This window comes from Pecten maximus, chromosome 11 (assembly GCF_902652985.1).
Source record: "Pecten maximus chromosome 11, xPecMax1.1, whole genome shotgun sequence".
Lineage (NCBI taxonomy): Eukaryota > Metazoa > Mollusca > Bivalvia > Pectinida > Pectinidae > Pecten > Pecten maximus.
In genome coordinates, this window is record NC_047025.1 from 17166739 (window position 1) to 17188573 (window position 21835).

Sequence of the window (21835 nt, forward strand, 5' to 3'; positions counted from 1 at the left end):
ACAGTTGATCTGTGGGATGATTTATTAGCTTTAACTGTTAAAATTAAAACATAACAAAGGAATGACTGTTATAAGTCACTTGACAAGGCAATTTTAAGGCTTCAGATTTTCACTTCAGTATATGGATTGATGTAGTTAACAGTCAAAAATCCATCCTTTATACATTGATTGACATATTTTGTACACAGGTGTGGAAAGGTCACATCCTTGGTGTTCCGCTGAGTTGTCAGGATAGTATGTACACACCTGTGGAACCTTTCAGGCTGGAATAAAATGTTTCTCTTGTATACCTGTAATACGTTCAGTGTCAGACTTAGATAGGTTGTGGTGTTATCTTGTTAATTGTGAATGCCATCTTAACTTTGCAAAAAAAAATGTAAGTCCTTAGATAAAGAAAATACTCCTGAAATGCTATATGACAGGATTGTGTTAAATATACAGTGATGCTATAGTTTATTGCTTCTTAATGTAAGTGGTATGGTACTGGTTTTATTAGCTCACATGACATAGCAGGTACCTAGGATGTAGTGTTATAAAGTTTCCTGATATAAATGACCTTGACCTATTTTCATGGTCACAATGGTCAAATATGTTGATAACTCCCATAATCATCTCAAGTTCCAGAAGACCCAGAGACCTTTCAATATATTTTATCAGTGGGTCTCTAGGAAAGAGTGCTATGAAGTTCCTTCATATAATTGACCTTGACCTACCAGTATTTTCAAGGTCAAATAGGGAAAATCTCTTTAAGAATCTTCTCAAGTTCTCAAAGACCAATAGGCCTGATATTTTGCCATCTCTCAAATAATTTTATCTCCGTACAGTCAAACCTGCCTTAGCAACCACATGAAATTAAACGACTCCCTCTCATATGCGACCATATTTTTTCCTCCCAACATTATTTACTATACTAGTGACCTATATATGTATATATATATACTTACCAAATATATGTCAAATGCATAGCAGGAAACAAAATAATGTAATTTAGTTACCCTTTGACTTTCAAATCAAGTTTTGCTATATAAAACAAGTTCTGAAGCCTGAGATAAATTGCTATTGAAGTAATACACCTGTAAATTGTTCTAGGCTTAATTGAACAATGATGATTTACACTAAAAAATATTCACACATAAAAAAATAAACACAACCAATTAATTGCACCAATTTGGATGTCCTTTCAAAGTACAGTGTTGATTAAAAGTTTTAAAGTTAAAACTGATTTTCTTCGGACTGATTCATTGTTGATAAAACTGCACAAGATTAATCAGGTTCTATTCTAAACAACAATGTAAATCTAATCACAAGAGGCTTCGATTTAAAGCTCTGAAGAATATTTAAATTTCTAAATGTGCTAATTTATAACTGACTAGCAAAAAGCTGGCATCCAAATCATGCAAGATTCGCAAGTTTGGACTAGGAGGCAATTTCACCCCGCAATATTTAGAGTTTAATTTCAGTGAAATCAATAAACAGCTGAGCCCCACCCTTATTGGGAACAGTGTTAGTGATATAACCTGACTTTGGTTTACTGTGGGTGTATATAAGCTTGACAACATTTATCAAATCATCTCCCACACAAATTTGATCTAGAGAATACAGATATTGGAAGTTGAATAATTTACATACATGCCCCCCAAAAATAAACTCTTTTACAATAATAATGTAAACAATATTAACACATTTAACTTCAGATTATTAATGAGTTTGTAAACAACCACAAACATTATTGTTTAATTTGTGTTTAATGTGTTTGTGTTAGAATCAATAATGCTAGTCATGCTGTGGTTGGTATTTAACTTCTCCCTCTTAATGTAGAGCCAGAAGATAAGATCACTGCTGATTGCAATAGGAGGAAGATCTGTTGGCTATAAAAATATGATCAGTAATTCTTTTCTGTAAGTATTCAAATATTACTACATCATGTGCATGTACAAAATATGTACTTTACTTCACCCATCAGTATTTCTCATCAACCATCAGTTCAGTTCAAACATTGGTTCTCTCCGACCATCAGTAATTCTCTTCAACCATCAAAAGTCCTCTTTGTCCATTGTTTATTAGCTCACCGGTTACGAGTAACCGAGAGCTAATGCTGTTACCCCGGCGTCCGCGTCCACGTCCCACCCCAAAACTTTAAAGTTTTTGGAGTAAGTTTTTGGAAAGCATGTAAGTCCAAACGTATACACCTCATGCCCTTCTAATTTGGTTTATACATTCATTAGAGGTCTAGGAGTGATGTTATGGCAAAATCATACAGAAAAAAATTGTGATTTTTTCGCATTTTACCATTTTGTGGACTTATCTTTTTTGGCACCAAACTCACTTTAAAGTTTTTGGGGTAAGTCCAAAAGTATACACCTATCACCCTTCTTATTTGGTTTATACATTCATTAGATGTCCAGGAGTGATGCTGTGGCAAAATCATGCAGAAAATATTTGTGATTTTTTTTTTTGGCATTTTACCATTTAGTGGACTTACATTTTTTGACACAAAAACCCACTTTTAAGATTTTGGGGGTTTAAAGTTTTGGAAAGCTATAAGTCCACACCCTTCCTATTTGGTTTATACATCCATTAGAGGTCTAGGAGCGATATTATGTGACATACAATTTCAAAATGACATGCTTATACATACATAAAAAATGAATGCATAGTGTGATTGCTGCCGCCAGTGAGCTTTCGCAATCATTGATTGCATTTATTCTCCTCAACCATCAATAGTCCTCTTTATCCATCGTTTATTCTCCTCAACCATCAATAGTCCTCTTTATCCGTCATTTATTCTCCTCAACCATCAATAGTCCTCTTTATCCATCGTTTATTCTCCTCAACCATCAATAATTCTCTTCAATATGATCATTAGTTCACTCCAATCAGACATCAGTATTTCTCATCAACAATCAGTAGTTCAGCTTCTCTTCAATCATCATTAGTTCTTGTAAACCTTCAACCATTAGAAGTTTTCTACAACCATCAGCTCTCTTCAACTCGCAGTAGTTTTCTTCATCCGTCAGTAATTGTGTATAGAATACATTTTTATATTTATTTTTTAAATTGACTTTAAAATACATGCTTGGCAATAAAATCTATGGATCACAGAGTTTTGTGAATGAATTATTTTGATAAACTCTGTCAGATGAAGTATGGATGTATATTGATTGACCTGATGACAAAACCTAGAGATTTTCTTATTTAACTAGCCTTGACGGAGAATCACAGGTTCCAAGCTTATGTTTATTGAACTGCTGAATCATCTATGATTGAATGATGTGAATCTGATGCAGCTGTTTTTAATGTTACTTTGATAGGAAAATATAAAATGGTTTGAAAAGGTGACATATTAAGTACATATTTTATGTTTTTCATATGACTACATGGTATATTATTAAGATATATTTTTCCAATATTTTTTTTTTTTTAAGTAGTGGGAATTCATTTTGTGACTCATTTTGGCAATCTTTTCTGTTTTTTCATAAATGTAACAATTTGAAAGCAAAGTAGAATTTATTAAAACACGAAGTATATTTCATCTGATGGTGAGTATAGCTGTTAAAATAACCCTTCATTTAGATCTGTGGTCCATTGTCCATCTAACCGTATTATCATAATTTCACCATTTCTCAGAAAGTTCTTTTGTCAATTTTTTGTATGTTGGTTCCTCATGATATGCCTAGCTCTCCAAGGCTGAGGCAGCTCAGTTGGTTAGAGTGCTGGCCATGTACTATTGTTCAACACTACCTTTCCCTGTGTCAGTTTGTAATTCTGTCGAGAAACAGGTTGGTCTGTGCCCTTATGGTTGTGTCATTGGGCAAGACATTTACCCTAATTGCTCTGGTTGGCATGTGACAGGCCTCCTGTATGTTGTTCAGTGAGGTAGTCACCAGTTACTACTAGTAGACTCATCCTCAAAATGACCCTGACTTTTCACAGGGCGATGCACTCAGCAAACAAACAAACAAAAGCTTAACTTCCCGTGTATAATTTGTAGAGATTTCTAAAAAAAAAAATTGTAGATACTGGTCTGTAGAAATTGAAGACATTTGTTGGTGGAGAATTGACATATTTCTCCACAGAAATTGAAGATATTTGTCAGTAGAGAATGGAGATGATTCTCTGTAGAGACTGAATTAAATGCTCCTTAAAGGTGGTCATCACCCATGTAATAACATATCAGGTATAAGACATGCAGGGATGTGACACTGGGAATATAAGCATACAAAAAAAATAGACTTTCACCCACCTGTACCCACAGGCGAGATGGTCTTGTGGTAGGACGCAGGTCTACCTGCCTGAAGGGTTGCTAGTTCGATTAAAATACTTTACTCTGTTGTACTCCAGTCGACTCGGCTGTAAATGAGTACGTGGTAGCTCAGTGTAAGAAATGTTGTGTGTAAGCTGTTAGTGCCGATATGGCAGCTCCAGCTGCATGCTCTCCAGAGAGTTGAGAAAGACATTGGGCTGGTCGCTATTTATATAAAGGCCCAATAACCATGGATGATAATTTGTGAACTGCTTTGAGACGGTCATGTTGCTGTGATATAGAGATATAAAACTCCAATTGATGATTATTAATTACTACCAATATGTACAGTATCAAGTAGGAGGAAGGTTTCTGTGTTTCTTCTTTGATGACATACCTTTCCTCCTAATGCATTTTGAAGATATTGTCTGTGTAATATTTGTTTTCTCTTATATGGCAGCTGCTTTATAGTATTCTTTCAAACACATTTTCGTTCTGCCATTTTTGTTTGCATCAGAAAATCAGCTTTTGCATTGTATGACTGGGAAATATATGAGAGCCTCATTTGCTTGTTATCTCGTCCTGTCAAATTGGATTTCGATCGGTCAGAGATTGCCATCTATGTTTATGTAATTACTTATTTTTCGAAACCTAGACATCGACCTTTATGTGAAATTTAATTAGGGATATTAGACAATCTTTGATTTGCACTTTTTTTGATTTGATCAGAAAATTGTAATTTTCCTCATCAGTGAGATTATGAACATTTCTCAGACAGTAGATATATATCTCCATAGAGAATGAGATACTACTCCATAGAGACTGAGATACTACTCCATAGAGAATGAGATACCCCATAGAGTCTGGAAGTGTGTGGCTGGTGTGTTGGGAGAGAATTGGCAGGCTATGAATAGAGAGTAAATGATCTGGCTATGATTAGAACCCTGTTTACTTGTTCACTGTCAACAGTAAAACTATTCCAGTTAATGTTGATGCCTTGCTGCACCTTGCATGTTTGCCAAACTAAGCAAGGTTTGAGTGTCAAAGTGGGAAATAATCAATATTAACTCTGCCCCATATCAGGGTGATGTATGGTTGCCATACTGTACCTGGTAGCTTTAACATGAGGATTACAAGTGCCCACCTACACATATCTAAATCTACCATTTGACAATGACAGGTACCTAAATCTTGTATTTGTGGGGAATTCAAATTTCAATGTTTGAAATTAAAAAAAATTAGTGAAGATCGACAAACACTGATAAATATTTGGCTGAATTTGAGTTGTTTTGTAATTTCCGGTGAAATATCAACATTAATAGCTTGTTTTTCTTTCATAAATTTCTATGTAAGGAGAGATATTGATAAAATCACAAGTGGTTGTTTTTATGATACATATTTAGGTCATGAATTGATTATGACTTGATGGTACGTTTATCCCCATGACTACTGGACACACGAATCTATCGGCTTAATTATAACTCTCTCCTAATAATGAACATCAAATACTCCAATCCCTCGACATGAATGTATTAATACTAACTACTATTTAAACCTAGGAGGAATCCTATAACTTATCACCAAGTGGTGTGTGTTAAGATAATTTGTCATATGCATCATGTTGGACAGACATTATACAAATCAAGTTTAATTGTTCCATATTTTTTGTAGATAATGTAGTTATAATACTTTGGATTTAGTTTATTAGTCCCCTACCGGTGAAATCGGGGGGACTATAGGTTTTGCCTCTGTCCGTCCGTCCGTCCGGTTAAAGTTTTGGTTTAAGTTTTATAATGGCACACCATTCACTTAATAATGGTATTAGGATGCTGATTCTTTGCATAAGGGATTCTTTGGGTGTGTGGCATTACTTTTGTACAGTTAAAAATGAAAAAATTATTTTAATTTTTTAATTTTTAGGTCACCTGAGACGAAGTCTCAGTTAACCTATTGCAATCGCCTTTTGTCCGGCGTCGTGCGTCGTCCGCCGTGCGTCGTAAACAATTTACATTTTCAACTTCTTCTTAAAAACTGCTGAACTAAATTCAATGAAATTTTACAGGAAGCTTCCATGGCTGAGGGTGAACCAAAATTGTGAATTATATGGTCCCCACCCCCCAGGGGCCTGAGGGGCGGGGCCAAAAAGGGTCAAATTGACTAAAATTTCAAAAATCTTCTTCTCTACTCTCAGATATGGTAGAATCAAATACTTTTCATAGATGGAAGGGTCTTAAGGTGCTTTACCAAAATTGTGAATTTCATGACCCTGGGGTCTCATGTTTGCCCCTGGGGAGGGGGTAAACTTTACTATAGTTTATATAGGGAAATCACATTTTTGACTATTATTTGTTGGATATCTATTGGAATTTATTCTAACTTGGTTCAAATTATCAGCATGGGATGACAGTTTGATGGAATGTACATGTTGGCCCTGGTTGACCCCCAGGGGCTGAAGGAGCGGGGCCAAAAAGGGTCAAATTGACTGAAATTTCAAAAATCTTCTTCTCTACTCTCAGATATGTTAGAATCAAATACTCTTCATAGATGAAGGGGTCTTATGGTGCTTTACCAAAATTGTGAATTTCATGACCCTGGGGTCTCACGTTTGCCCCTGGGTAGGGGGTAAACTTTACTATAGTTTATATAGGGAAATCACATTTTTGACTATTATTTGTTGGATATCTATTGGAATTTATTCTAACTTGGTTCAAATTATCAGCATGGGATGACAGTTTGATGGAATGTACATGTTGGCCCTAGTTGACCCCCAGGGGCTGAAGGAGCGGGGCCAAAAAGGGTCAAATTGACTGAAATTTCAAAAATCTTCTTCTCTACTCTCAGAAATGTTAGAATCAAATACTCTTCATAGATGAAGGGGTCTTATGGTGCTTTACCAAAATTGTGAATTTCATGACCCTGGGGTCTCACGTTTGCCCCTGGGTAGGGGGTAAACTTTACTATAGTTTATATAGGGAAATCACATTTTTGACTATTATTTGTTGGATTTTTATTGGAATTCATTCTAACTTCGTTAACGTTATCAGCTTGGGATGACAGTTTGATGTACATGTTGGCCCTGACTGACCCCCAGGGGCTGATGGGCGGGGCCAAAAAGGGTCAAATTAACTGAAATTTCAAAAATCTTCTTACAACCCAAATAAGGTAGAATTAAATACTCTTCACAGATCGAAGGGTCTTAAGGTGCTTTACCATAATTGTGAATTTCCTAGCCCTGGGGTCTCGTTTGCCCCATGGGAGGGGATAAACTTTACTATAGTTATAGGGAAATCACATTTTTGACTATCATTTGTTTTATTTGTTTTGAAATTCATTCTTTCATTCAAATTTACTGAAATATTTCAAAAATCAGGTGACCGTTAAGGCCCATGGGCCTCTTGTTTTTTCCATATTATGGACTTAACTGTTTTCTCTGTATTCTCAATAGAGTTGAATTTACACATTGTAATTTGTTTGGAATGAACTTATTTTCATAAAATGATCATGTTTCAGTTTTGCCTAAACTTTTTTACTCAAATTTGGCTAAAGTTTTCACTTGAGGGAGCCGGTAGGGGACATGTATTGGTTTAGCAATACTCACAGAATGCTTGTTGATTTAAGTAGTAGCTTGAATTTCCAGACTCCAATAGAGTCCTGTCACATGATTCTTACTGCCAGTAAATGTATCTCTAAAAAAATGACTATAGTTCATGGTTGACCAGCCATTCTAAAGCAAATGTTTGAAGATAATTTAAATCAGGGATGTACATAATTCAACTACATGTATATATAGTTTACACTATAAACTAGTAATTATCTTCACAGGCCTTTCATTGTCAGAACTTGGGGGGAAAAGAATAGCTCAAGTTTCTGAATTTAGCTAAAAATATATTATTCAAGAAGTGCAGCTACTAAGCATTAAGTATGAGACAGGAGTAAGTAATACATGTGGGTCTGTATATTGTAGATATCTGGTGTGTCTCCTAGTGTAATGTAGATTGCTGTATGCTAAGTTACCCACACAGTTGATGAATAGCATTAAGGAGCAGTGTATGACATATTTAATTTACTATACATAAAACCATCATTTGCATGTGTATCTATGTCACACCCACTGTACCAGTATTGATCTCCTAGCTGTGTCAGGTAATGTGATAATTGTACGATCAATAGAAAATATAAGTGCATAAAAATTACCAGCCTTACATGTACTTTTAATTTCCTATGGAGTTTTCTTATTGATTCCTTATTTTCCGTTACCAAGGAAAAAGATTAACAAAATTGCAACATTGCAACTGAGAGATTAAAACTCTAAATCAGTCTACCTGAAGTTTTGTACAGCTAGTAAGCTGAAGTGCTTTCGTAGTTAAGATTTTGCACTTGGATACATAAAATGCTAATTTTGCTGTATGTGGATTATGCCTGTATCAATCTCAATGTAAATACTACACCTAAACTTAGTTATAAGCTGCCTTTCTAATAGTGCCTTTTCAATTTGGATTGAAAAAGTGTAGTTTTGGGGGTTTTTTTTGTATAATATGTATGTAATTTTGTACTTTTTGTGTTACCGTGGAAACAGGCAAATTTACTTTTTGGCTGCTGGAGTATAACTCCAAAACAGGTGTGTTTGGTCAGACATGGAGGTTCATGTCTTTATGATAAACTAGCCTGTAATATGTTTACTTACTGTTGTAGCCATTTTGTTGTATCATTACAGTATACAGAATATATCACTTGTTTGTTGACAGCCAACATTTCCCTGGTGGAGTACCGAGCTCTTCAGAGGGAGTTGGACGAAAGAAATGTGCAGCGGGATGAACTCCTATTCAAAGTCAAGGTATGTTGTTTCTTATATAATGGTTTCCAGTCCTTACAGGAGCCAACATTAAATCCAGCATTAAACAAAACACAATTGTACCTTCTAATCAAAGGATTCAGCTGGCTCTCATATAGTATCACTGCATATCAGACCTTAAAATATCCTCTTTCTTTAAAACTTCATACTTTTTATGTCACTTTGGATTACATAACAAACTAAGTTGTGTGTAGATCATGTCAGCATATTCTTATGAAACTGGATATACTTGTTCCCTAATTTTAAATGTCAGGAGGGAAAGGTCAAGGTCGCTTTAGATGGCGTGACCTACATTACCTCAATGAATTGTTGAACTATACCAGTACATATATTGTCTGAAGTATGATTTGATAATCAATATGTATAAATGGAGAGGAATTATATTGTGTTCATACTGATTCTTTTGTGAATGCCCAAGTGACTGAAAATCTGTTTCATCTTATTCCAAGAAATCTAATAACGCCTTACAAGTTTAAACAGACATACCCAAAGGCTGCTTGTGTGAGAGGACCAGGAACTGGAATCCGGATGTTATATTTAATTATACACTTTCAATCTTACCCAGATTTATATTTCGATGAGCTACAGTAAAAGTGTTGAACTTCCTGTTTAAGGACTAATTCTGCTGCATTGCTATCATCGTCTTGGCATACGCTTATGTATGTGTGCAAGTCAAAGGAAATTGATATTGAGTTCACAGGATATTGTCAGGGGAACGGCTGGCCAGACAAGTCTGTTTTACAGTCATCAAGTGGAATCTCCTTGTATATAAATGTATAATGTATAGTCTACCATCACAGAACCTTTTTATCATTCTATCTGATATCACTTAAATCTGTGTTTGGATGATTTAACTGTCTACTGCAGCAATGATTTCCAAAACATTTCCTTTAGTTACATATCTACCAAGCATCTCTGTGAACAATGAATCGTAAAATAAGAAAATAATATATATTCTGTTTCTCTTTTTCTGGATCTGGACACTTAGGTGAAGTGAATTTTCAGTAAAATTAGATTTGTAATTTTGCCTCTCTACTCTAAAATAAATTCCAATGTGATCTTGTGATTAGGTTGTTGAATACTATATACAGTATATAAAGTGATTTTACTTGCGGTAGAATTAATTTTTTTAACACTTTTCCACCTTTGTGTTTTAAGGTGTATGTATATATGGGCGCAAATACTTAAATATTCTGAAGGCAAACGTAATTGTCTTTTATATAAATGGTACATATATAGATGTGTAACGTTGTAAAATATCAATATTTCTATTGAAAATGCTCATAGCTTACTATCAAACCGGATAAGGGACATCCAGTGTCATTTTAGCAATGATGCTATTTCTGACTGTTGAAGTCATACTGTGTACTGTTACATCAGTAAGGAATGCTGTACATAAGATACAGGTCTGTTAGTACTGGGAAGGTTTTCTTTGTTGTGTAAGGCACCAAAATTAAAGTGGGATTGACTAAAGAAAGCATACGACTGACTAGCCCTCAGGAGAGTCTGACATTGTATCTAGTGTGGTACATATATATATGGGTAGAGATATTGGACTGAAGAATTTGGTATAAACTACTAACTATTTGTACTCCCTGGTGTGTTGAGCCAATAAAGGAATCAAATTTAAGTGTGCACCAGTTGAACATTTTTTTTCCACCACAGACAATACTACGAAAATATTTTAGGTATCACTACATTTTGGATTGGTTACATTGGTGTGCAAGGGAACTAATATAACAGGAAAATAATAGTCGAGTTTCTGAATTGTAAGGTCAACTGAGACAAAATCTTAAGTGATCAACCTCTTCTAATCGCCTTTTGTTCATTGTCATGCATGGTACATACATAGACAATTTACGTTTACGACTTCTCAGAAACCGCTTCTTTTGCTCAAAAAACAGATATATTAAAATCACATACTCTTCAGGTTTGGAAGGGCCTTATTAAGGTGCTTTACCAAAATTGTGAATTTCATGACTGTCAGGTATCCCCTAGGGAGGGGATAAACAATCTGTTTACATAGAGAATCCAAACTTGATGATGATCAGAAGTACGAGTATGGGATAGCAGATTAATATGTACAAAAATGTACATATTGGCCCTGACTGAACCCAAGGGGCTAATGGGTGGGCCAAAATGGGTCAAATTTACAGGAAAGTTTCAGAACTTAGGTGACCGTTAAGACCCATAATACAAAAATTAATCAGAATAAAAAGATATATATCATTTAACATCATAGATGGTTTTTCAAAGCGACATTTAACATGATGGTTTTTCAAAGCGATACACCTGGCCATCAATGCATTTAATTACTTAACTACCCTACTTCTAAGTCCCTTGTGTCAGCGAAATGTACCGCTGCTTCAACTTTGTGTCCTTGTTTCTCCTATTTAAAAAAAATCTAGGGTATATGTAAGGAGTTTACCAAATAGATGAGTCTTAGGAGTACACTGTTATTATTATCATGATGATTATATTTTGTGGACATCTTCATGTATCATTAAAACTGGAATAATAGAAAATAAAATAAAAAAGAATTGAAAAAAAAATTTAAAAAAAAACAAAAAAAAATTGACACTCCTACATATTTGAACGTTGATTGGAGATAGACAATTGCCTAGGTATAGTAACTAGACCTTCATTATTTTTTTTTTATTCAGTAGGGTAAAGTTTCATTTTTTTCTTTAATGGAAATGATGTGTCTGTAATGGCTTGTTGCCACATTTAAATACGGCTAGCTTCAGTCTTTTATTGATTCTGGACTGTATCCATGTGTTTGTCCTAGCAATGATAGTTTGACTCTGTTTACGCTTTACTTGTTTTAAGGAAAAGTGACACAGTGTACATGTAGTTTGGTCACAAAAACAGATTGATAAACAGCTTAGGCATTTCACAATTCAATCGGGATTTATAGCCTGTTGGAGAACATGGAAGATAACATGTTTATTGTGATGGAGCTGTTTGAGATTTATAGAGTAACATCCAGAGCTATAACATGTTTATTGTGATGGAGCTGTTTGAGATTTATAGAGTAACATCCAGAGCTATAACATGTTTATTGTGATGGAGCTGTTTGAGATTTATAGAGTAACATCCAGAGCTATAACATATGTTTATTGTGATGGAACTGTTTGAGATTTATAGAGTAACAACCAGAGCTATAACATGTCTATTGTGATGGAGCTGTTTGAGATTTATAGAGTAACATCCAGAGCTATAACATGTTTATTGTGATGGAGCTGTTTGAGATTTATAGAGTAACAACCAGAGCTATAACATGTCTATTGTGATGGAGCTGTTTGAGATTTATAGAGTAACAACCAGAGCTATAACATGTTTATTGTGATGGAGCTGTTTGAGATTTATAGAGTAACAACCAGAGCTATAACATGTTTATTGTGATGGAGCTGTTTGAGATTTATAGAGTAACAACCAGAGCTATAACATGTCTATTGTGATGGAGCTGTTTGAGATTTATAGAGTAACAACCAGAGCTATAACATGTTTATTGTGATGGAGCTGTTTGAGATTTATAGAGTAACAACCAGAGCTATAACATGTCTATTGTGATGGAGCTGTTTGAGATTTATAGAGTAACAACCAGAGCTATAACATGTTTATTGTGATGGAGCTGTTTGAGATTTATAGAGTAACAACCAGAGCTATAACATGTCTATTGTGATGGAGCTGTTTGAGATTTATAGAGTAACAACCAGAGCTATAACATGTTTATTGTGATGGAGCTGTTTGAGATTTATAGAGTAACAACCAGAGCTATCAGAATAGTTTGTAATAGAGAAACTGTGAATTATGATATGACAGCTAGAGCTATCTTAACATTTGTCAGAGAGTGACTAAGGTTGATATATAGCTTGTGACAGAGTGACTAAGGTTAATTTATAGCTTGTCAGATAGTGACTAAGGTTGATATATAGCTTGTCAGATAGTGACTAAGGTTGATATATAGCTTGTCAGAGAGTGACTAAGGTTGATATATAGCTTGTCAGAGAGTGACTAAGGTTGATATATAGCTTGTCAGATAGTGACTAAGGTTGATATATAGCTTGTCAGAGAGTGACTAAGGTTGATATATAGCTTGTCAGAGAGTGACTAAGATTGATATATAGCTTGTCAGATAGTGACTAAGGTTGATATATAGCTTGTCAGAGAGTGAATAAGGTTGATATATAGCTTGTCAGAGAGTGACTAAGGTTGATATATAGCTTGTCAGAGAGTGACTAAGGTTGATATATAGCTTGTGAGATAGTGACTAAGGTTGATATATAGCTTGTCAGAGAGTGACTAAGGTTGGTATATAGCTTGTCAGAGAGTGACTAAGGTTGATATATAGCTTGTTAGAGAGTGACTAAGGTTGATATATAGCTTGTCGGAGAGTGACTAAGGTTGATATATATAGCTTGTCAGAGAGTGACTAAGGTTGATATATAGCTTGTCAGAGAGTGACTAAGGTTGATATATAGCTTGTCAGATAGTGACTGAGGTTAATATATAGCTTGTCAGAGAGTGACTAAGGTTGATTTATAGCTTGTGACAGAGTGACTAAGGTTAATTTATAGCTTGTGAGATAGTGACTAAGGTTGATATATAGCTTGTGAGATAGTGACTAAGGTTGATATATAGCTTGTCAGAGAGTGACTAAGGTTGATATATAGCTTGTCAGAGTGACTAAGGTTGATATATAGCTTGTCAGAGAGTGACTAAGGTTGATATATAGCTTGTCAGAGAGTGACTAAGGTTGATTTATAGCTTGTCAGAGAGTGACTAAGGTTGATTTATAGCTTGTGACAGAGTGACTAAGGTGATATATAGCTTGTCAGAGAGTGACTAAGGTGATATATAGCTTGTCAGATAGTGACTAAGGTTGATATATAGCTTGTCAGAGTGACTAAGGTTGATATATAGCTTGTCAGATAGTGACTAAGGTTGATATATAGCTTGTCAGATAGTGACTAAGGTTGACATATAGCTTGTCAGAGAGTGACTAAGATTGATATGTAGCTTGTGAGATAGTGACTGAGGTTGATATATAGCTTGTGATAGTGACTAAGGTTGATATATAGCTTGTCAGAGTGACTAAGGTTAATATATAGCTTGTCAGAGAGTGACTAAGGTTGATATATAGCTTGTCAGAGAGTGACTGAGGTTAATATATAGCTTGTCAGAGAGTGACTAAGGTTGATATATAGCTTGTCAGATAGTGACTAAGGTTGATATATAGCTGGTGATAGTGACTAAGATTGATACATTTGTATATATCTTGTCAGAGAGTGACTAAGGTTGATATATAGCTTGTCAGAAAGTGACTGAGGTTGATATATAGCTTGTGAGATTGTGACTAAGGTTGATATATAGCTTGTCAGAGAGTGACTAAGGTTGATATATAGCTTGTCAGAGAGTGACTAAGGTTGATATAAAGCTTGTCAGAGAGTGACTGAGGTTGATATATAGCTTGTCAGAGAGTGACTGAAGTTGATATATAGCTTGCCAGATAGTGACTAAGGTTGATATATAGCTTGTGAGATATTGACTAAGGTTGATTTATAGCTTGTGAGATAGTGACTAAGGTTGATATATAGCTTGTCAGAGAGTGACTAAGGTTGATATATAGCTTGGGAGATAGTGACTAAGGTTGATATATAGCTGGTGGTAGTGACTAAGGTTGATATATAGCTTGTCAGAGAGTGACTAAGGTTGATATATATCTTGTGTGATTGTGACTAAGGTTGATATATAGCTTGTCAGAAAGTGACTAAGGTTGATGTATAGCTTGTCAGAGAGTGACTAAGGTGATATATAGCTTGTCAGAGAGTGACTAAGGTTGATATATAGCTTGTCAGAGAGTGACTAAGGTTGATATATAGCTTGTGATAGTGACTGAGGTTGATATATAGCTTGTCAGAGAGTGACTAAGGTTGATATATAGCTTGTCAGAGAGTGACTAAGGTGATATATAGCTTGTAAGAGAGTGACTAAGGTTGATATATAGCTTGTCAGAGAGTGACTGAGGTTGATATATAGCTTGTCAGAGAGTGACTAAGGTTGATATATAGCTTACCAGAGAGTGACTAAGGTTGATATATAGCTTGTGATAGAGTGAATAAGGTGATATATAGCTTGTCAGAGAGTGACTAAGATTGATATATAGCTTGTCAGAGAGTGACTAAGGTTGATATATAGCTTGTCAGAGAGTGACTGAGGTTGATATATAGCTTGTGATAGTGACTAAGGTCGATATATAGCTTGTCAGAGAGTGACTAAGGTTGATATATAGCTTGTCAGAGAGTGACTAAGGTTGATATATAGCTTGTCAGAGAGTGACTAAGGTTGATATATAGCTTGTCAGAGAGTGACTGAGGTTGATATATAGCTTGTCAGAGAGTGACTGAGGTTGATATATAGCTTGTCAGAGAGTGACTGAGGTTGATATATAGCTTGTCAGAGAGTGACTAAGGTTGATATATATAGCTTGTGACAGAGTGACTAAGGTGATATATAGCTTGTGATAGAGTGACTAAGGTTGATTTATAGCTTGTCAGAGAGTGACTAAGGTTGATATATAGCTTGTCAGAGAGTGACTAAGGTTTATATACAGCTTGTCGGAGAGTGACTTAGGTTATAGTGTGATTAAATATATCAACTGAAAATAAAATGTTTGTCATTTATTTCATCTGCCATATAAGGGCTGAATTAAATTCTGAAATTGCTTTTCCGACATATAGTTGTTGATTTAAAGCCATGATGTTTTTGTTTATAAATATAAAACTTTTATCGAGTTAAACTTCAAAATTTGATTCCTCTCTGGGTATATCTTCATTACATTTCCTTAAAGTTTTCTCAACTACATCAACAATTCCTAATTAAAGTAAACATCTAAAATTAGAACAATAACCAACCCTGTGAGCACTAAGTTACATCCGCGGATGATAAACTCAAAATACATGGGTTTGTTTATCAAATGCTGAAAAGTTTCACTTTTAATTCATTTTTGGTTTTACACATTAAGCCTATCTTTTATTTTCATCTAATAGCCTCACAAACAAACCAGTCTGTGCATTTGTATTATGACATATTTTCCGTGGCTCATTTACATATAGAGAGCGGAGCACCGTATTAGAGGTTCCCATAATCAGTGGATAGTTTCCCGGTTTTAATTACAATTATGAAGAACTACAATATTGATTCTCACATTATATCATCTATAGGGTATATATATTCTATCAATTGACATATTTTTGTAATTTTGTCATAATTCATGTTACAAAAACAAAGAGAGGCTTAAAGAAGATTAATTCAGTCAGTTATTGTATATATATTGAATAATACCAAAAGCTGAAATTGAATTATAATTTATTTCATCAGACGTTGACTGACAAGACAAAGCACTACAAGTTACGACTGGAACGGGAGGAGAGCACGAAGAGACAGCACATGAAGATCCTGTGTAAAACACAGGAGACACAACTACAGGAGAAAGAGAACCTCATCACTAACCTACAGGGACTGCTGGAGGAGAACGAGGCCAGGGTCCAGCAGCTGGAACAAGGTATGTAGCCATGGAAACATGTCACAAGCATTTCTAGGTCCATAAGGTATATCAACATTCCCAGTTAAATTTGGTAAAGTTTTTACAAGTTAAATATACCTTATACCTACGTCATGTATGTATAATCTCTCCATACTTGATTCAGGTCCAGTAAAATGTCGACCCCTTGGTGATAACAACAACATCCCCCACACGGGGAGTGGGACCACAATGAGGCTGATTGAGGAGGTGAAGCGACTCCAGGCAGAGAAAGTGGACCTCACCCGACGCCTTGAGGAACAGTTACAGCTCAGTGTAGTCCTGAATCCTGAGAGCAAAGAAGTTGGGCCAGAACCTGGGGTCAGGGGAGGAGACCATGGCCTGGGGCTGGACAAAGCTATAAATGACCTTCAGAAAGAGAACTGTGATCTTCGGGACACTATAGATAGACTCCATAAAAGTGGTCAGGTATGTGTACTGGGTAATCGTCATGTTTTTATAAAGAATTGAATATCTGTATTGTAATGACTTGCTTCAATGAATGTGTCTCACTTACAAAAAAGTTTTGACTGTGTCTCAATAATTGTTTTGTCTCAATGACATCTCACTAGTTGTGTCTCACTGTCTCTCTGACCATTAAAGTCGTCAGACACTGGACCCTGCACCACTGACACAGAGAAACAGGTGGCCAAGCTACAGGGAGACAATGACCGACTCCAGGAGGAACTGACCGATCTAAAACAGGTGTACAGTCAGTCCACAGACATGGTCAAACAAGGTGCCAAGCAATACCAGGTAAGCAGAAGATTAATCAACAGAAATGTCGTGAGGTTGTAACACTTGGACTCGGGTGTAAATACTTTTCTGTGTTGATTTTTGTGAAATGTTGATTTATTCAACTTTTTCTGCACCATTATGATGTAATTTTTGTAACTTTTTTATTTTCCAGATACATTCAATATGTATACATGTATCATTATAATAATATCTTTCTCACTCTAATCAACTTCAATTCTCACCTTCATCATCATCATCATGTCCAATTCTCACCTTCATCCATCATCATCATCATCATCATCATCATGTAATTTTATCATATTATCAACACAGGGTCAGTATTTGGGTAGACCCCTATAGCTGTAGATCATATTTTGTAATTCATAGGTCAAATTCTGGACAAAGAATGTACACTTATTGCATGTACTCACAATTACTTTTTCATTCCCTGTGTATTTACATTTGGAATATAAAATATTATATTTAGGATATTATACTGATATTATGATAAATTTGTCTCAAGCTGGTCTTTATAATTGTCAGAGCTACAGACATTAACTTTTATTTAGAGAAAATGTTCATGGCATTACTGTATAATAATGAAAATGTACACTTTGCACAGCAACTTGACGAGGAAATATCCAAATTACAACAAAAGATTACAATACTGGAGAGCAAGGTGGTGAAGAAATCCGAAGAGCTCACCGGCCTTCAAAATAAACACCGTCAGGAGCAGACAACTCTCAGAAATGAAAGTCAGGCCACAGCTCGTAAAATGAGGGAGTTACAAGCTGAGTTGACTGCTTTACATGCTAAGGAGCCAGAGGTAGAACTTCTAAATACTGAATTTATATCTCAAACCTTCTACACAGGCCATGTATAGCATATAAACGCTCCTGTTTAAGCTTTGGGTTTTCCGTAATTTATAGCTTCATATTAAACGTTGTACATTTGTACTAGATGTGGTTAAAAGTTTGTATTCCATCAACCAGGCAATCTGGGATATATAAGACATTCTGTGTTACCTACAAATGTCAAATATTGTTTATGAGTACATCTTGGATGGTTGCATTGAGTTCCATGTACTGAAATTTGGCCGGCCCTATATAGCATTATGACCATTGTTTGTTGTTATACTCAATATTGTCTGGACCAGAGGTGGAGAATTTTGCCTTGTTTCTGAATTAGGAATAGTAAATAGCAAATGCTTATTACAAGGTCAAAAAATTAAAGTACAAGTCAAAAAGACTTTCTGAAATAAAAATTAAGACATAGCTTTTAATTTTGGAAAAAAGAACAAAAACAAAAATTTCTTATAGTATCAGTCAGTTTCAGATGAAAATTTTTAGTTATTGTAAATTTTTTCTTGGTGGCAGGTCATAACAAAGATAAAGCGTGTGGAGGTACAGACAGAGTCGGAGGAGCTCAAGAGGAACTACAAAAAGTGTCAGGAGGAGAAGGCTACACTGCAGTCAGAGGTCGAGACATTGAGGTTAGAGGTGAAAGAGGTCAGGGGTCAGCTGCAGGAAGCATGCAGGCAATGTGAAGAGAAGATGGAGGAGGTAAAAAAGAATTTCAAATATCAAAAATAGGACAAATTTTAATGCTGTTTTTGTTATTGAATGCCATTCTGTCCATAGAATCGAAAATGCATTTATCACATGATTATCTATGAATTCATAAAATAATTCGTCAAAAACCAAATTTAGGCTTGAAGAATGATATAATTCATCAACTAATGAACTGAGGAAATTTCATTAAAATATAATTATATGTTGATACATCATTCTACTTGCCTAAAGTTTGAAATCTTCAGTATGTTTTATTTAAATACCTGTCACAAAAATGCTAGTTGCACAGCATAATAAAACTGGGTAAAAGATATTCCATTTTGTATGGATTGTTTGATGGTTTGTTAGATGACGAGGCTGGAACAGGAAACTGAGACTGTCACACATGAGCTGATGGATGAGATAGACAATGTGAAGAGAGAAAAGGAAGAAGCTGTGCGATCAGTCAGGCGTGACCTTGAACATGAGCTGGAAACCCTAAGAATAAAACACCAGCATGTGTATCAACATTTGGAGCAGCTCAAGCCAATTATGGTCCAACTGGTTCGCGAGCATGTCCTCCTACAGAAGCAAACAAAGAAGTTCCCCACTATTATCAAGGAGACTGTGTCGCAGGTCAAAAAAGAGGTACATTCAAGGTCATTCATATTGAAGTTCAATTTTCCAGAAGTTTTTTTGGTCAGAATGGATGTACTATTGAGAATCAAAGAGACAGGTCCATGTCAAAACAAAGATAGGTCTATGGTAGATGTAGATAGGTATTGTGACAAGAGTGTCATAGATCAAACAGCAGGTAGAGCCTGATCAAATCTTTTATAGATGATAGAGGTGGGTCCCAGGTCAAAACACTACCCAACTGGCCTGAGGGGAAGTGGGTCCCAGTCAAAACACTACCCTACTGGCCTGAGGGGAAGTGGGTCCCAGGTCAAAACACTACCCTACAGGCCTGAGGGGAAGTGGGTCCCAGTCATAACACTACCCTACAGGCCTGAGGGGAAGTGGGTCCCAGTCATAACACTACCCTACTGGCCTGAGGGGAAGTGGGTCCCAGTCATAACACTACTTTTCTTTCCTAAGGGGAAGTGGGCTCTTACAGTCAAAAAGGAGATAGTCTCCACGGTCAAATAACTAAGTGGGTTTGGATGACAAATAAAGCCGGTTTGAAGAATTGGTGACAAATAGATAAAAAATGAGGTTATGTACTATTTCATTCTATAATAATTGAAAATGAATTATTTTTTACTTGTAACATGCAGACAGCACGGGCAATTCGAGGCATCCATGACTATAACCAGGAGCTAATCAAAAAATACTTTAGAGAGATGGCACTCAGAAAGAAATACCACAACGAACTTGTGGAACTAAAAGGTTTGTGTGCACGTGTATGTCAATGTGTTATCTAATGTCAACAACACATGTGTACACTGTACTGCTGTGTGTATGTCAATGTGTTATCTAATGTCAACAACACATGTGTACTGCTGTGTGTATGTCTGTGTTATCTAATGTCAACAACACATGTGTACACTGTACTGCTGTGTGTATGTCTGTGTTATCTAATGTCAACAACACATGTGTACACTGTACTGCTGTGTGTATGTCAATGTGTTATCTAATGTCAACAACACATGTGTACACTGTACTGCTGTACACAGTATGTCAATGTGTTATCTAATGTCAACAACACATGTGTACACTGTACTGCTGTATGTATGTCAATGTGTTATCTAATGTCAACAACACATGTGTACACTGTACTGCTGTGTGTATGTCAATGTGGTATCTAATGTCAACAACACATGTGAACACTGTACTACTGTGTGTATGTCAATGTGTTATCTAATGTATTATCTGAGGTCAAACATCAACCTCAGTGATATGGGCTAAAAAGGCATGATAATTATAGGGGATATAAGGTAATTAAATTGTAATATAATGATGAACATTTCTGTATTTTCTGACAGGAAACATCCGAGTATTTTGTCGTGTTCGACCAAAGATTCAAGAAGATGGTAATGGTGTTATGTCTCAGTCTGTGGTGACATACGACCAGGACGATGATGGACTCCTTCATGTAATCAATAAGGGACGAAGCCAGACATTCGAGGTTGACAGGGTTTTCACAGAAACCAGTTCACAGACAGAGGTATACAAAGAGTCTTTGCGCTTATTGTGTCACAAAATTTTTTTTTCCAGTTTTATCTCTAAAAATATGATTTCACATTTTCTGTTTTATTGAGAAAAAGTTTGAATAAGCCAAAAGGGAAGTAATTTGTGTATTATGATTTTAACTACAGTGTACTTTCGATTATATTCATTGAAGTTTGTTTCTATTACAGGTATTTAATGAAGTACAATCATTAGTGACATCATGTATTGATGGGTACAATGTATGCATCTTTGCCTATGGACAGACAGGCTCTGGAAAGACATATACGATGGAGGTATGTACAATGCTGCTTGAAATGTCATCCTTATTATTTAGTAATTAAAAATTCTGTTGATTGCGAATTCATGCCATTTTCTTGGTCTTTAAAGTTCCTGAAATTATTGCATATGGCAAAATGAGATATGTATATTTCAACATACCAGGTCTTTATAACTTCGTAAGTGCATGCATTATGCATGTCATTGTCATGTTACCATATACATTAATGTAAAAGTAATGTTTAACGTTGTCATGGTAATGTTTAATGTTGTCATGGTAATGTTTAATGTTGTCATGGTAATGTTTTATGTTGTCATGGTAATGTTTTATGTTGTCATGGTAATGTTCAATGTTGTCATGGTAATGTTTAATGTTGTCGTGGTAATGTTCAATGTTGGTATGGCAATGCTATGTCAAT

General features: G+C 35.5%; 1 protein-coding gene across 4 annotated transcripts in view; it reads left to right on the plus strand.

Moving 5' to 3' along the window:
- Window positions 1-21835, plus strand: part of LOC117337141 (kinesin-like protein KIFC3) — a 76497-nt gene that overhangs the window by 32849 nt on the left and 21813 nt on the right. For all 4 annotated transcript variants that reach the window (XM_033897967.1, XM_033897970.1, XM_033897968.1 and 1 more), the window contains 10 exons: window positions 8989-9077; window positions 16479-16662; window positions 16808-17109; window positions 17284-17436; window positions 18041-18244; window positions 18795-18980; window positions 19338-19616; window positions 20246-20357; window positions 20954-21135; window positions 21329-21433. In XM_033897967.1, the coding sequence (XP_033753858.1) occupies window positions 8989-9077; window positions 16479-16662; window positions 16808-17109; window positions 17284-17436; window positions 18041-18244; window positions 18795-18980; window positions 19338-19616; window positions 20246-20357; window positions 20954-21135; window positions 21329-21433 (1796 nt within the window). The remainder of the gene's footprint in view (window positions 1-8988; window positions 9078-16478; window positions 16663-16807; window positions 17110-17283; window positions 17437-18040; window positions 18245-18794; window positions 18981-19337; window positions 19617-20245; window positions 20358-20953; window positions 21136-21328; window positions 21434-21835) is intronic.